Below are 14,168 nucleotides of genomic sequence, written 5' to 3' on the forward strand. Positions count from 1 at the left end.
AGTCAACTTCAAACCATAGTTTATGAAGCTGGCTTGATTCCGCTAGCAGTAATTAAGTTTAACCAGTCTAATCACAGACAACACATTTCACTGAAGTAAATCTAAAATGGGAGTTTCCCATCTCCTCTTTACAGTCACAAAAGAGAAGGGGGGGGGTGTTTGTACATGAGCCCAAGAGTCACACAGGCTTTTTCTCAAAACATTAAACCATGGTTTACTTTGGCATCCAATGGCAGCTATTATGGAGACATATAATATATGCATGCAATCTATACCCATTTAATTATCTAAATAAAGTAATTGAGAGTAGGATCCACTGAACACAGTGAGATTTACATCTGCATAAGTATGCATAAGGGTGCAGGTGGCGCTGTGGGTTAAACCACAGAGCCTAGGCCTTGCCAATCAGAAGGTCGGCGGTTCAAATCCCCGTGACAGAGTGAGCTCCTGTTATTCAGTCCCAGCTCCTGCCCACCAAGCAGTTCAAAAGCACGTCAAAGTACAAGTAGATAAATAGGTACCGCCCTGGCAGGAAGATAAACGGCGTTTCCGTGCGCTGCTCTGATTCGCCAGAAGCAACTTAGTCATGCTGGCCACATGACCCGGAAGCTGTCTCTGGACAAACACCAGCTCCCTCGGCCTATAGAGCGAGATGAGCGCCGCAACCCCAGACTCGTCCACGACTGGACCTAATGGTCAGGGGTCCCTTTACCTTTAAGTATGCAAAGGGTCAGGCTATAACTGAAAGTGGTAGAAATATGGATCTTCCTATATGCAAAGTTTTTTTAAAAAAACAGCTGAAGAGAAAAATTATCATCAACCATATTTGTGACTGCAGGAAAGGACAGGAGAGGTGGGATTTCAGCAGTGTTGTGGAAGGAGCAGCTGAATGATTTACTTGTGGCTCAAAAAAACACACCAAAAAATGGCAGGTCAGGTTGCCCTGAAGTACATTGTCACAATCTGGTCACAGAGTGCTACTCAAGGACACAGTTCAGCATAGTTTTAAACTGATCTGTAATAACTGGGCAGACCTTGGCTGACAAATGTATATCTTTGTGTTGCTAAGTTGCATTAGATCATGCAGCCAAATGGAAGCCTTTTTTAAAAGAGGTATTTAAAGTGAAACGCTAATGACAGCAACCACAGAGCAGGATGTGTATTTCATTTAAATGGAAAGCTGATCTTTGCCCCTTTGTTTCGAATTTCTAATCTTGTTTAAGCACTTCTAAGTACGCTTTATAAAATCATTTCCCCACCGCGTTTGCAACCCGAACCATGCCCGAGACTACGAGCTCTTCAAAAAGAATGTGGTTCTGTGGCATACAAAGCAAAGGCCACTTTAGGCTGTTAATGGGAACATAATATTCCAAGTGCCTGAAAACACAGCTTTACTCCTCTCTACGATGACCTCATGGAAACACTGAACCTTGAGCAAAGGAGGCTGAAGGTTGCGGGGGCAGGGGTGTGTGGCAGCGAGATTAAGCAAAAATGTGTGGGCAATTTTGAAATATATGGAGGAAAACACCTGACCCAGCCAAGGGTAAACATTTTTAAGTCATTCATTTCAGCACTTATATAATAATTTCCATTGATATTAAAGTGATAAAGCCACTTGATCAGGCCTACCATCAGCAATAGAGGGACCAGCCATACACCAAAGGAAAGCAGAAAAGGCAACGGGTTTGAACTACAGAATGATATGCTTTGGTTAAAAAGAAGGAAACTGTCCCATCTATATCGCTCAACATTGGGTGGGAGGAGGCAGAGTTGAGGTGACAACAAGAGTCTCTTATTTGAAGGCTTTCAAGGAGAGGATGCTTGACAAAAGGCTGGTCTTGAGCTTCAAAGGCATGTTTTGCAGCCAGTTCTCTGCTGTCGCCTATGATGAGCCAAATGGGTGAAGGGGCAGGTCAACTCTGAATACCCTGAGAATGGCAATCTATTTGCAGGGTGGCAGCGGGGGAAATCCCATGCGGGATATCCCTGTGATTGATCCCTGCACTTTTGGTTGGGTCACTGAAATATTAGTTCAAATCACACTGATCATTTTTTTAAAAAAGCAGCTCAACAGCATCACTTATGGAAGAGCTAGGGAAGCATTTCAAGAGACCCACGAAGATCACATTCTGGATCTGCATGTAACATAGAATCATAGAATTGTAGAGTTGGAAGGGACCCTGAGGATCATCTATTCTAACCCCCTGCAATAGCAAGAATATGCATCTGTCCCATATGGGGACCAAACTTGCAACCTTGGCATTATCAGCACCATGGTCTAACCAACTGAGCTATCCGGACTTCACATAGGTTACTGCAGGCCAGCTGGGCTGCCTTTACGAATAAAAAGGTCATTGTTTCACATCAAAGCTCCCCCCCCCCCCAATTCTCAGATTCTCTACTGCAATGTACAACTGCATTTTCCCAGTAGTGATCACGCCTATTTACTTTGGAGATACAGCTCTGGATATTTGACTCGATCCCCACAAGTCAGTGAAGATTGCACAGCTGTGCATTTAATTTGCTCCAACTCACAGCGGAATGATTGGGACTGAACTACTAATGCAAATAGGCTCAAGACTGCTTTAGATTCATACTGGTGTCCAAAACAAGGAAGAATCTCCACCACTGCTTTATGCTGTCTTTGTGGGCAACTGTCCCTTTAACGCAGCTGCATCTAGTGCAGTTTGAACACAAGCAAGGCTGCAGCCAAGATATGCCATCTGTTTTCTAGCAGGAATGATAAAATGGAATTGATCCATTGAGGCAGATTAAAGTGCCGTAATGCAGGATAATGCCTGTCATCAGCCAATATTTTGTTGTATCAAAACAGAATGGACTTACTGCTTTCATGGACCTGATCCAGCTGCTCCACAGAACTCAAGGAAAAAAGCCTGTACCCAGTTCTGGTTCCAATAGCCAGGGAACTGCAAAAGATAATATAAGCACTGATTACGTCAAAGCTTGGCACATTCTGAACCAGAAGGATTGTTTGGCAATAGGAAAATTGGATCTGATGGGTTTGACGGCAAGATTAGGGAAGAGACCTATGGGTTAAGGAACTCATTCAGAAAGGTGCCTATGGTTACAAGTCTAAAAATCTTACCTCTCAGCTAAAAAGTTACAAGCTACTCACAAAAACCAAGGAGGACTTATAGAGAAAGGAACAACACTGCCCAAGCCCTAAGAAGCCAACAGGGACCCAGATGTGGAAGTACTGAGAACAGGGAGGGGGGTACCATGATGAGAGACTAACCCATGAGCATGCAGAACCAACTGGAAGGGTGAAAATTAAGGAACTTTAGAAGTTTACCTGGGATAATAAGGCCTTGTATTAGGGAGAGGAAGCAGCAGCACATTTGTACTTAAGATGATACAGGGTAGCGACTTCCGGGTCGGCGCCATCGCCGAATGGCGGGCTCCCTCCGAGCTCCGGAGGGAGCCTGCTCGGCAGGGGCTGGGTCCTACCGCACCGGCGATGCGGGGACCCTCAAAAACCACGGCCAGAGTGAGGCCGTGGACATGGAGACTCGGCTGGCACCGTTAGCGCCCTCCCGGCTCGTGAAGGAGCCTTTTTAAAGGCTACGGATCGGGCGCCGGGGAGAAGCGTGGTGCTTTGAGTTCTCTGCTATCCCTGCCGAGCGCAGCCGCATGCCATCCGGCGGAGAGCGCTGACTTCTTCTATTGAAAATTTGGACCTAAAAGAAGAACCCGTGAGTAATTGGACTATGGATTAAAAAAGAGGGATAAATTTTTAAAATCTGGAGCGAACGGGGGAGGTGGAAAAAAGGAAGTCAGCCTACCCCTTAATTGTAGAAGAGCCAAAACAAAGGACTTAACGACTAAGATCGAGCGTATCTCTATCTTCATGAATTAGCAACTTCGCGAGGGAAAATTATAAGACTGTGCTGGAGGAGAAAAGTGGAATTTGTATTAAAAAAACAACCCCCCCCCCGGAATCCCTGGAGTGATCCGCGAAACTACCTGGGGAAGAGCATCGGGAGTTTTGACAGCTGTCAAAGGCTGTCAAAACGGAAGAATAAAGCAGGGACTTTGCTTTGAGGACTTTGCCGGTTACATTTGTTTTAAATTGTATACAAATTGTTTCAAATAAGGATTTACAAACTATCTGGACTAATGGATTCGATCTGGAAGGGAACATAGTTACTGCGATCCACCTAGAGGAGCTGAGCGACATTGCATGTGTTTTTCTCAGGAAACCTGAACAGTTGTAACTTTTAATCTCTTGGGAACTGCAGAAATGGAACATTGTTTTGTCTACAGAGGGCTACAAACTACAGGAAACAATGGATTCTTTAGTTGGAAAACGAAAGGGACATGACATAATGTTTTGCTTCTGAATAACAAGCCTCTGCAGAAAATAAGAAGGTCATGGAAAAAGAACATTTTTGCGGGAAAACAGGGAAACAGAAGGAGGAGAGAGAATGACAAGAATATGGAAACATCATGAACTGGACAGAATTGGGAACATTTGGGACATCCAGATTTGACAAGCTTATGGAAATTAAATGGGAGTTTTTTACTCCTGGATATAAAAATCTGGATAGAAAAAATGGGCCCCTTTTTGAGACAGACTCCTTCCAAGATTGGACATTTGTAATTAAATATGACTGGCAAACTACTAGAGGGATATGGATTAAGCGGGTAGGAACTTCAGGAAGACATTAGGATGAAGGGATAGAAGGAACACAACAGAGAAAGGGGGGAGGGAAATTTGGAATCCAAAGGTTGTAAAATTATTTTTTTATCTTTATATCTTTTTTTCTTTTTTTATAAAATTTTGAAAGGGGGAACTCGTGGAAGGGAAAAAATCGATCTTAGGGGATGGGAATTTGGAAAAATTGGGTTATTGATGTTAAGTGAGTCATGGGATAAAAACTTGTTGAATTTAATTGCTTATTCGGAAGATTTGGAACGCAATTGGGGGCGGGAAGGGGAAGTCCTGGCTTTGGTTTTGGAAGAAAGTGTATGAATTGGATCTAATTTGTTTTTAATTTGGAAAATCTTAATAAAAATTATATTAAAAAAAAAAAAAAGATGATACAGGGTAGCAAGCAGATGTGCAAATATTACACACATCACAGCCATTATTATTTGTATAGATTTGTACGTCATCTATACATAATTTAAAGAGCAGTAAAAGAGTGCAGTGACAAGTCCCTGCTCCAAGGAGCATACAATCTAAATTAAAACTGCAGGTGGGTAGCTGGAAGAGACAATGATAATGAGACTGAATGCAACCAGATGCAGCAAACGGTACTTAAGACTTTGCTTCAGCTGTGGATTGAAAACCTGAAGCACAGCTGTGGCACCTGTAGGGTTATAGGTCCCGTAAGTTCCAAACAGCATGGCCAATTATCAGTAATGTAGTGCAGCATCAAGTGGAGGACCACAGTGGTGAGCCCCTGTGCCCATTCTCCACCGGGAGAGGAAGGCTAGTTTGCTCAACATACACGTATTTATTACATTTATATCCTACCTTTCTTCCACGGAGCTCAAGGCAGTGTACACAGAGCTCTCAAGTATATTAAGTTCATAGGCAGCATCCCATCCAGAAATTGAAAAGGTAGTGGCAGAAAGTTTGCAGAATCGTGTGCTATCAGACCATAATAACCCTGTGCCTGCACGTTATGTATTTACGTGACCAATGAAACTATCAGATGACAGTTCTGCAACAGTTGGCTTGCCCTGCCAAATTTACACACAGCAGGTACAAAGCATTACATTTAACTGCTGTCATGCTGACTTGCTTGATCTAAGCAGTTGTACCTGTCAATGTTTCATTTGTGATTACCTTAAAATATCCTAAAATGAAGTCAACACATTTGCATATAATGTACAAGCGTCCCTATCAGTTTTCTTCCAACGCTCTTTGTTCAAGCAAATTTTCACACATATACACACACTTGCTAACTAACACGCTTTCTACTTTGCCTCCCACACCTGTCAGATATATTGACATATGCAAGCTAATCTTCCTACCTTTCCTGACTAGTGGTTGAAGTTGAGAATGAGTAGGCAATTAGGAGACTGAAGAAGAAAGGTATAATAAAATGCATAAGAAGGTGCAATCCTAAACCCAAATGAATACAGTCGGATTTACTTCCAACTAAACATGCATAGGATTACACTGTTAATCTGTCAACAGAGAGTTTATGACTGCAATCCTAAGCACGCCTAACTAGGAGTAAGCCCCACTGAACTCAGTAGGACCTACTTTAAAGTAGACATGGTTACAATCCGAACAAGATTTTCCCCATCCCTGGGCTGAAAATGTCATACACAGTAGTGATAGCAATGGGATCCAATGAACAGAGAAATCCTACCTTACATCGACTAAGGTGAAAGGAGAAGATCTGCTGGCAGAGTAACAGCCACATCCTCTCCCAGCCACCTCACTGTGGGCAGGGAATTAACTCCCCTAGCACCTTAGTTCCAGAGGTATATCAAGGGAACAAAGAGGCTTAGGATGTGACATCTCTTTTCCCACCACAGATGCATACTGTCTCTCCCTGCTCCACCAATGGGAACTCTTATTCCAGCAGAGCTTTCCACATGTGGGCCAGAGGACATCTAGTGGGATGTTGACCTGCTAGCCTACTTCCATCTCTGCTGGCAGAGCAGGACTTAGCTTCCTGAGGCCCTTCAGCTGGCTAGCCAGTGTGAGTCAGATTGCTCCCTTAACTGATAGAGATACTTACTGGAATAAGGCGAGATTTGGGCTTCAGAGTCAACCCAAACAGGTAAGTAATGAAAGCAAAATAGGCAAAATGCTGTCCTCTAATGTTTGGCAGCTCACTTCCTTGTTACTTCCCCTACCCAAACTATAAGACACAGGCATTACTTTTAAATATTAGTTAAGAGACATCTTCCTGTCTCTTTCCAAATAATCCACATTTAACTTCCAATATAACTTATCTGATACTTCTTCATGTACCAGGTTTTACATTTCTAAACATAGAGATTTTGTGTGCGTGCATATAAAGTGTCACGCAGGTACTGCTGATCTTTTCCATAATCCTCATTTCCCCACTTGGCCATAGATTCAAATCCCAAAGCACAAAAATAAATGCAACTTCACTTCTCAAAATAAATGTGCACTGGATCTTTAGCACACCAGCAACTCAAACCTCGGACAAACAATCCCATTGGGATCTGAATGGCACCATTATATAGCAATTTGCAACCTGGCAGGCATGAATCAGATATAAATAAGAGAAGCAAACCTGTAAAGCAGGAAATGTGACACAAGAGAGAATTAAAACGCTGCAATGGCCTTTTAAGTAGTTCTAGAGAAACACAGTTCTAGAATGGCATAACAAGGGAGGCTGCCAGATACTGATGACATTGGGTATATTGTGAAAGCTGTCACTCAGAATTATCTGAGCAGGAAGGGAAGGGATGTTGCTCCATCATTCTGTTTCCCAGAAAGGCAGAGCATATTCTGAGTTCAGGTGTTTATTAGCCCCATTCTGTTATTTAGCATTTGTTAGGGCAAAGAGTACTAAGATTAGACACAACCTATTAAAAACCTAATTTCATACAACCATTCCACCATGCAGGTAGAGAGGGCTGTTTTTCTGAATGTTTCCCCAATATCCAAGAAAAGCTACACATGGAAACCCAGCTGCCAGGGGGAAACCTTCTGACCCCAAAACTACCCCCTCAAAATACTACTGCCCTTAAGTGCAGGAAATTTTATCTTAGGGACCATTCAAACATACAGCCTTTGTCTTGCAGTCTAAAATGGCACAGCTCAGGATGCTTATTCCTATCTTATGCAAATTTCCTCTGAAACATCGGCTCACATGAAGGGTTGCAGAGGTAGCTTTACTTCTATTATTAGAAGCTATAGGTCTTAGGTATTGCACAGAATGCAATCAATAACAGAAGGATCCTTAGCTTTAAAAAGTTATGTGGGAGATAGGGACTAGCTATGTCTCATGTTCATTTACTGACGCTCCAAATATGGGAGCAGGACCATCAACGTTTAGACAAGAGCAAAGTTCATCTGCTACTGATGACACTCCCTGTCTCATTTGCCAACTTCTTACCTTCTGCCCTGGTATTTCATGCCTGGAACAATCTCTTCACATTTTTTGAAGCACTTGCTTCTTTTCTTTTAACTTCCTCCTCACAATCCACTTCCTTCAGCAAAGCCTTTTTTTGACTCGCTTCTAGGCTTACCTCACATGCACTTTTTGAGTTACCGGATTCTCCTTTCCCACCCACATCTAAAATGTAAACTGTCCTGACCTCTTCTTCCTATACTTTTATCCTCTCCATCCAATGTAGACTCTAAAGCTTTTGGTTAGGGGTTGTGTTGCTCCCCTGCCCCAATACTATACGGATGCCTGATTATCGTCTTCCCATGCAACTACAGTGGTACCTCAGGTTAAGTACTTAATTTTTTCTGGAGGTCCGTATTTAACCTAAAACTGTTCTTAACCTGAAGCACCACTTTAGCTAATGGGGCCTCCTCCTGCTGCCGCGCCGCCAGAGCCCAATTTCTGTTCTCATCCTGAAGCAAAGTTCTTAACCTGAAGCACTATTTCTGGGCTAGCGGAGTCTTTAACCTGAAGCGTCTGTAACCTGAAGCGTATGTAGCCTGGGGTACCACTGTATTCTATTCCGAACTTAAAAATGAAAAGCGTTATGCTGGTGGTCAACAAAAGCGGTTTAAAGACTCTCTCAAGGCAAATCTTTAAAAATGTAGTATAAACACCGACAACTGGGAAACACTGGCCTGCGAGCGCTCCAATTGGAGAACAGACTTTACCAAAAGTGCCATGGGCTTTGAAGACACTCGAACCCAGGACGAAAGGGAGAAATGTGCTAAGAGGAAGGCACATTTGGCAAACCCTCGCTATGATTAACTCCCGCCCGGAAACCTATGTCCCCTTTGTGGAAGGGCGTGTGGATCCAGAATTGGTCTCCACAATCACTTACGGACTCACTGTTAAAACCGTGTTTATGGAAGATAATCTTACTCGGCTAGGAGTGATCGCCAAAGAAGACGATGACGACTACTATACAGCACCTAGCACTCAGCAGATGCAAAGTAAGAGTCAAATAGCAGTAGTAACATTGATGCTGTGGCATAGCTTTGGAGTGTGTTATGTCTAGGTTCTAAGTCTCCCATTTGCTAAGGCTTTACTGGGTGGTTTTGGTCAAGTCAGAGTCAGTTCTTCATCTGTAAAATGGGAATGAAAGTGAGCCAGGTTATATTACTGCTGAGACAGCAAGCACTATGGAAATCAAGATGGGATTTATACTACACACATGCAAACAAATTCCCACATCTATGATGAAGGACTAAGGCTGTCTCTTCTAATAGTGAGCCCAGAAAACTGAATCAAAAAGAAGATAAAGGTTGGTCATGCCTGGATATCACACTAAGCTTTCAATCATAGCTCACTTGCACATATTCCGACTCATGAAGGACTGAAAGCTTAGCATGGTGTCCGAATGTGGCAGATGTCGCACAGGGATGTTCCGATGGTGAGCGTACTCATGCAGAAGCCCAGCCTAGTTTATTAGGCTCCAATTCACCTGGGAAACCTTAATTTGTCCTGAAGCAGGCGCATCTGGAAGCCAGATGGGCAGATACATGAGACTTTTAATTTGTGGTGCCCCTATGCCAAAGAGAAGGAGTCTTTCCCATTCAGAAGACAGTGCTTCCACTAAGATTTTACACATTTTGCCTGAAAATTATTTAACCCACGATTTGTTTGTAGAAAGGGTTTACATACCATGTCACATGACTGGCTTTTCTGACCCTCCGTGACCACAGGAAATAAACTTCTAATTACCAAATGCCTGGAGACAAACAGGGGCTAGCTAGCTTTTCTATGACATAGTTTGAACTTCCAGAGACACTGATCTGGACAGCATTGGAGACAGACTGCTGAATTAATGGACCTTTAATCTGATCCAACAAGGCAATGCCTTTTCTTCGAGTTCCCTTCCTCAGCTTAAGACTCTAATCCATCTGTGCTCCCTTTAATTTGCCCACAGTTTATATTCTTTCCAGTATGGTTTTAATATCAAAACAAAATAACTGCAACAGCAGCTCACACTAATAGTCAATCCATCTCTAGCATTGTATGGAACGATCCCTCTACTGGTGTTCACTTCCAGATCCCCAAAACAGCAGGAAACACCCCCAATCCACCTAACATCTGAACCTAGAATGTGTCACATCATGTGTTAAACTAATTTGACTTTCATTCCCTGTGCCCTATGGCAAAGTGTTTCATAGACCAATTAGGCAGCAACCAGTATGAAAGCCTTCTGCCTTTTGTTTGTTTGAAACATGCTCCCTGATGACTTCCTTCAATGTCCTTTGTTTCTTGCATTTTGGCTCAGAGCAAAGATATTTCCTGTTCACAGTAATATATTTCTGGCTCGGAGGTTGCTTCCCTCCCCCCCCCCCCAATTATAAAGTGATAAGATGTCAGACCTCAAGTTCACCTTTCTCCACATCCTGTTTAAGGCAATGACCAGTTCCTCAGGATTTATTGCACAGCACTAACCACCACAATGGAAGCACAGTCAAGACAGGAGACTTATCCTGCACCTTAATTGCACATGATTAATGTGACCGGAAAAATCACATTGTAACTTGTTTAATGCAAGACAGCAGTTGCTGGAGCCTGTTCAACAACTTCCATAGTTGGAAACTGCTACAACCCTTGAAAGACCCTGGAGAGAGAGAGAATTTGCCGAAGAATTGATGCTTTTGAATTATGGTGCTGGAGGAGACTCTTGAGAGTCCCATGGACTGCAAGAAGATCAAACTTATCCATTCTTAAGGAAATCAGCCCTGAGTGCTCACTGGAAGGACAGATCGTGAAGCTGAGGCTCCAATACTTTGGCCACCTCATGAAAAGAGAAGACTCCCTGGAAAAGACCCTGATGTTGGGAAAGATGGAGGGCACAAGAAAAAGGGGACGACAGAGGACGGGATGGTTGGACAGTGTTCTCGAAGCTACAAACATGAGTCTGACCAAACTGCGGAAGGCAGTGGAAGACAGGAGTGCCTAGCGTGCTCTGGTCCATGGGGTCATGAAGAGTCGGACACGACTAAACGACTAAACAACAGATAGATGGATGGGTTGGATTTGGTGTGGGAATGAGAAAGAGGATATTTTGTTCTCATTCGTTTGCATTCTTGAGCACTATTTGACATCCAAGAATCAAACTTCTCTCTGCAACCATGAAGACCAGAAACTTGTTTTCATAGAACCACAGGGGTTGTTGGGACCACAAGGGGAATACCCAGTAGTGGAGGGGGTCCATGGGCAGCACTAGGGCTGTGGGGTGCCCTCCAGTGGGATGTGGGATGAGATATGTGTGGTGCACAGCTTGCAGGGGCGCCTCAGTTGCCACCTCTCTCCCGGCCGCAGCCACCCTCAGTTGCCACCTCTCTCCTGGCCGCAGCCACCCTCCAGCAGAGGCGAGGTGGCTGGCACCTGCCCCAGCTCGCCTCACCCAATGGGTGGCTTGCCCCACTCCCATGGGCAGCTAGCCCTGTCCTGGGTGCACAGCCCCGGGTGCTTGAGCAGCTAGCTACACTGCTGCGAGTACCATGCCACCCTGCATCAGAGGAATGTATAAAAACAAACACCAATCTGTGCCAATTCCCGTTTCAGCAACACCAAGAACTGCTTCGTATATTACAGTAGATGCAGGCATACCTTAGTACTTTGGGGTGTATCCTGAAAACATACAAATGTAGCTACATTTCTTTTACACTGCATGCACACTTCAGAAATCTGGGCCAATCATGGCTCCCTACATCTCGTTTCCAAAGCATACAAGCAGTTAAAAGATGGACAAGTGCCTCACACATTCTAGAGTAAAAAGAAATATATGCTAAATGTTTAATGTGTAGTGCATTGCATTATGTGGTCCTACAGGATTATATACCCCAATAGTAACAGGCACAAGAATTTAAGCCCTGCCAAATGGATCATAGTTTTCCTTTAAAACTGGGGGGGGGGACACACCTGTGGCTCTCTATATCAGGGGTCAGCAAACTTTTTCAGCAGGGGGCCGGTCCACTGTCCCTCAGACCTTGTGGGGGGGGCAGACTATATTCTTTTTGGGGGGAATGAACAAATTCCTATACCCCACAAATAACCCAGAGATGTGTTTTAAATAAAAGGGCACATTCTACTCATGTAAAAACACGCTGATTCCCGGATTTAGATGGCAATTGGGCCGAACAGCCCCAGTCGGTATCATCAATGGTAGTTTTGGTTCAGGAAGTTATGGGAGGGCCACAGCTTCCCCATCTCCAGTTTAAAGCATCCTTCATCAAGGAGGAGTCCGTTACTGTCTGTCATCTGTGCATATCATTTACGTTAGATTTTTAAGAAGTGGGACAACTGAAACCATACTTGGAATTTAAACTGTGAACACGCCATTGTGGCATTTCCTGTTGCCCTTCCTGCTAAACAAGATTGCCTTTCCTTTTCATTTGGTCCACAGGATAAGCTACAAAAGGCAAGTACAGGACAGAAGAGGAGAAAATGAAAAGGCATCATCACAGCCACTGCACAAAGAGCTGGAGAGTGATAAAAGGAGAAAGCCAGGCTTTGGGCTTGGCTTCAGTTCTTTTGGAATTACTAACCTATTCTTGAGCTGGTGGAAAGCTAGCTTATATAGATTCACAAGGCTGAGCAACCCAAAGTCTAACCACATACAACTTCATACCCCAGAGCAGTGTTTCCTAACCTGTAGGCTGTGACCTGCAAGCGGGTCACAAAGCTTGTGCAAGTGGATTTAAACCTAAACCCAATATAATTATTGCTTTTAATCCTGTAAATTGGTATTACAACTTTTTCTTTTGTTGGCATATTATAATGCTGTGTTTACATTTGTAACCGAATGTCAGAAAGGCTCAATCCATACATTTTAGAACTTGGTAACCACTCTCTGGTAGCAAATTCAGTGACAGTTTGCCAAGAGATGCTTATATAGGAAGTTATTCTGAGTGTTACTGCTCAGTTCTGATGCACAGGCACTTGTGGAGAGCTGTCACTGAATCCGTCACGAGACTAAATCTTTTAGCCAAGGATAACTAAGTTTGCTTAATTAAGCTTTTTCCACTACTTTTCTGCTGAAGAAACACAAAAGTTTGAGTGGGTGTGGAACCCATTTGCAGCTGATATCACAAAGTCGTCATTGAATGATCATGCAATAGGAACCTCAAAAGAAAAATATTTGGAAGTGAGGATTTTTGGATTCATGCTACCAAAAAATACTCTGTTATTCCCAAGTATCCTGAGCTTGCTGGTGAAGCAATTACAAGTGCTGATGCCATTTGATGGTACATAATTTTGCGAGACAGGCTTTTCAGCAATTATGCCTATGAAGATGAAATACCGCAGTATCAGATCAATAGTGACCTGAGACCATATTTGACAGCCATCATACTCCACAATGACCTGCAAGCTCAGCCATCCCACTGATACTCTATATTGATACACTATAACATGAACAAAACGATTCAAGCAATTCACAGTTGATTATATCTAAACACTGCTTGTGTAACCCTATGTTCTTAGAATAATTTGCAATAGCTTATGAAGCAATATCCTGCAATCAGATGATTGGTGTTCTTACATATCCTTAATAACTTTGTAAATAATAGATGTGGGATATATGCACGCACACACACACATATATATGTATGTATAAATACACACACACACACACACACATATATATATATATGTATGTATATGTATGTATCATGTGTGTATGTGTGTGTCTGTGTATCTCTCTCACACACAAATTCCACATTAATAGCTTGATGCCTCAAGTCATGGTTGGACTTTAGGTCTTCAGCACCCATCATTTTCATACATGTATGATGGGTGCTGAAGACCTAAAGTCCAAAATTTACGCAGTAATAAATCAACTGGTCACTATGCGCAGTAAATTTCGACTTGCTGGGACTTTTAGAAAAGGTCGGGATCCACACAGCTCGTGGGGAAGTGTGGCGATAGGGAAAAGCTTATCCACCTCACACCAGACTTAACTTTTTACCCTAATTTTAGCGCACGGAAATAATCCAAAGATGCTGTTAACAAGACCTCCAAACTAAACCGGGTATCCATTAATTCTGTAGGCACCGT

At 43.2% G+C, this 14,168-nt stretch overlaps 1 protein-coding gene across 3 annotated transcripts in view; it reads right to left on the minus strand.

The window, feature by feature from the left end:
• WIPI1 (WD repeat domain, phosphoinositide interacting 1) overlaps nt 1-14,168 on the minus strand; it is a 48,950-nt gene that overhangs the window by 34,264 nt on the left and 518 nt on the right. For 2 of the 3 annotated variants that reach the window (XR_014165353.1, XM_081899793.1), the window contains exon 2: nt 2,845-2,927. The exons of the other annotated variant lie outside the window; for it this stretch is intronic. Coding sequence is in view for 1 of the 2 variants with exons in the window: in XM_081899793.1 (XP_081755919.1) it covers nt 2,845-2,927 (83 nt within the window). In the remaining variant the exon portion in view is untranslated. The remainder of the gene's footprint in view (nt 1-2,844; nt 2,928-14,168) is intronic. 3 annotated transcript variants of the gene reach the window in all.

The sequence above is a fragment of the Podarcis melisellensis genome (genome assembly GCF_964234715.1).
Source record: "Podarcis melisellensis genome assembly, chromosome: 2".
NCBI lineage: Eukaryota > Metazoa > Chordata > Lepidosauria > Squamata > Lacertidae > Podarcis > Podarcis melisellensis.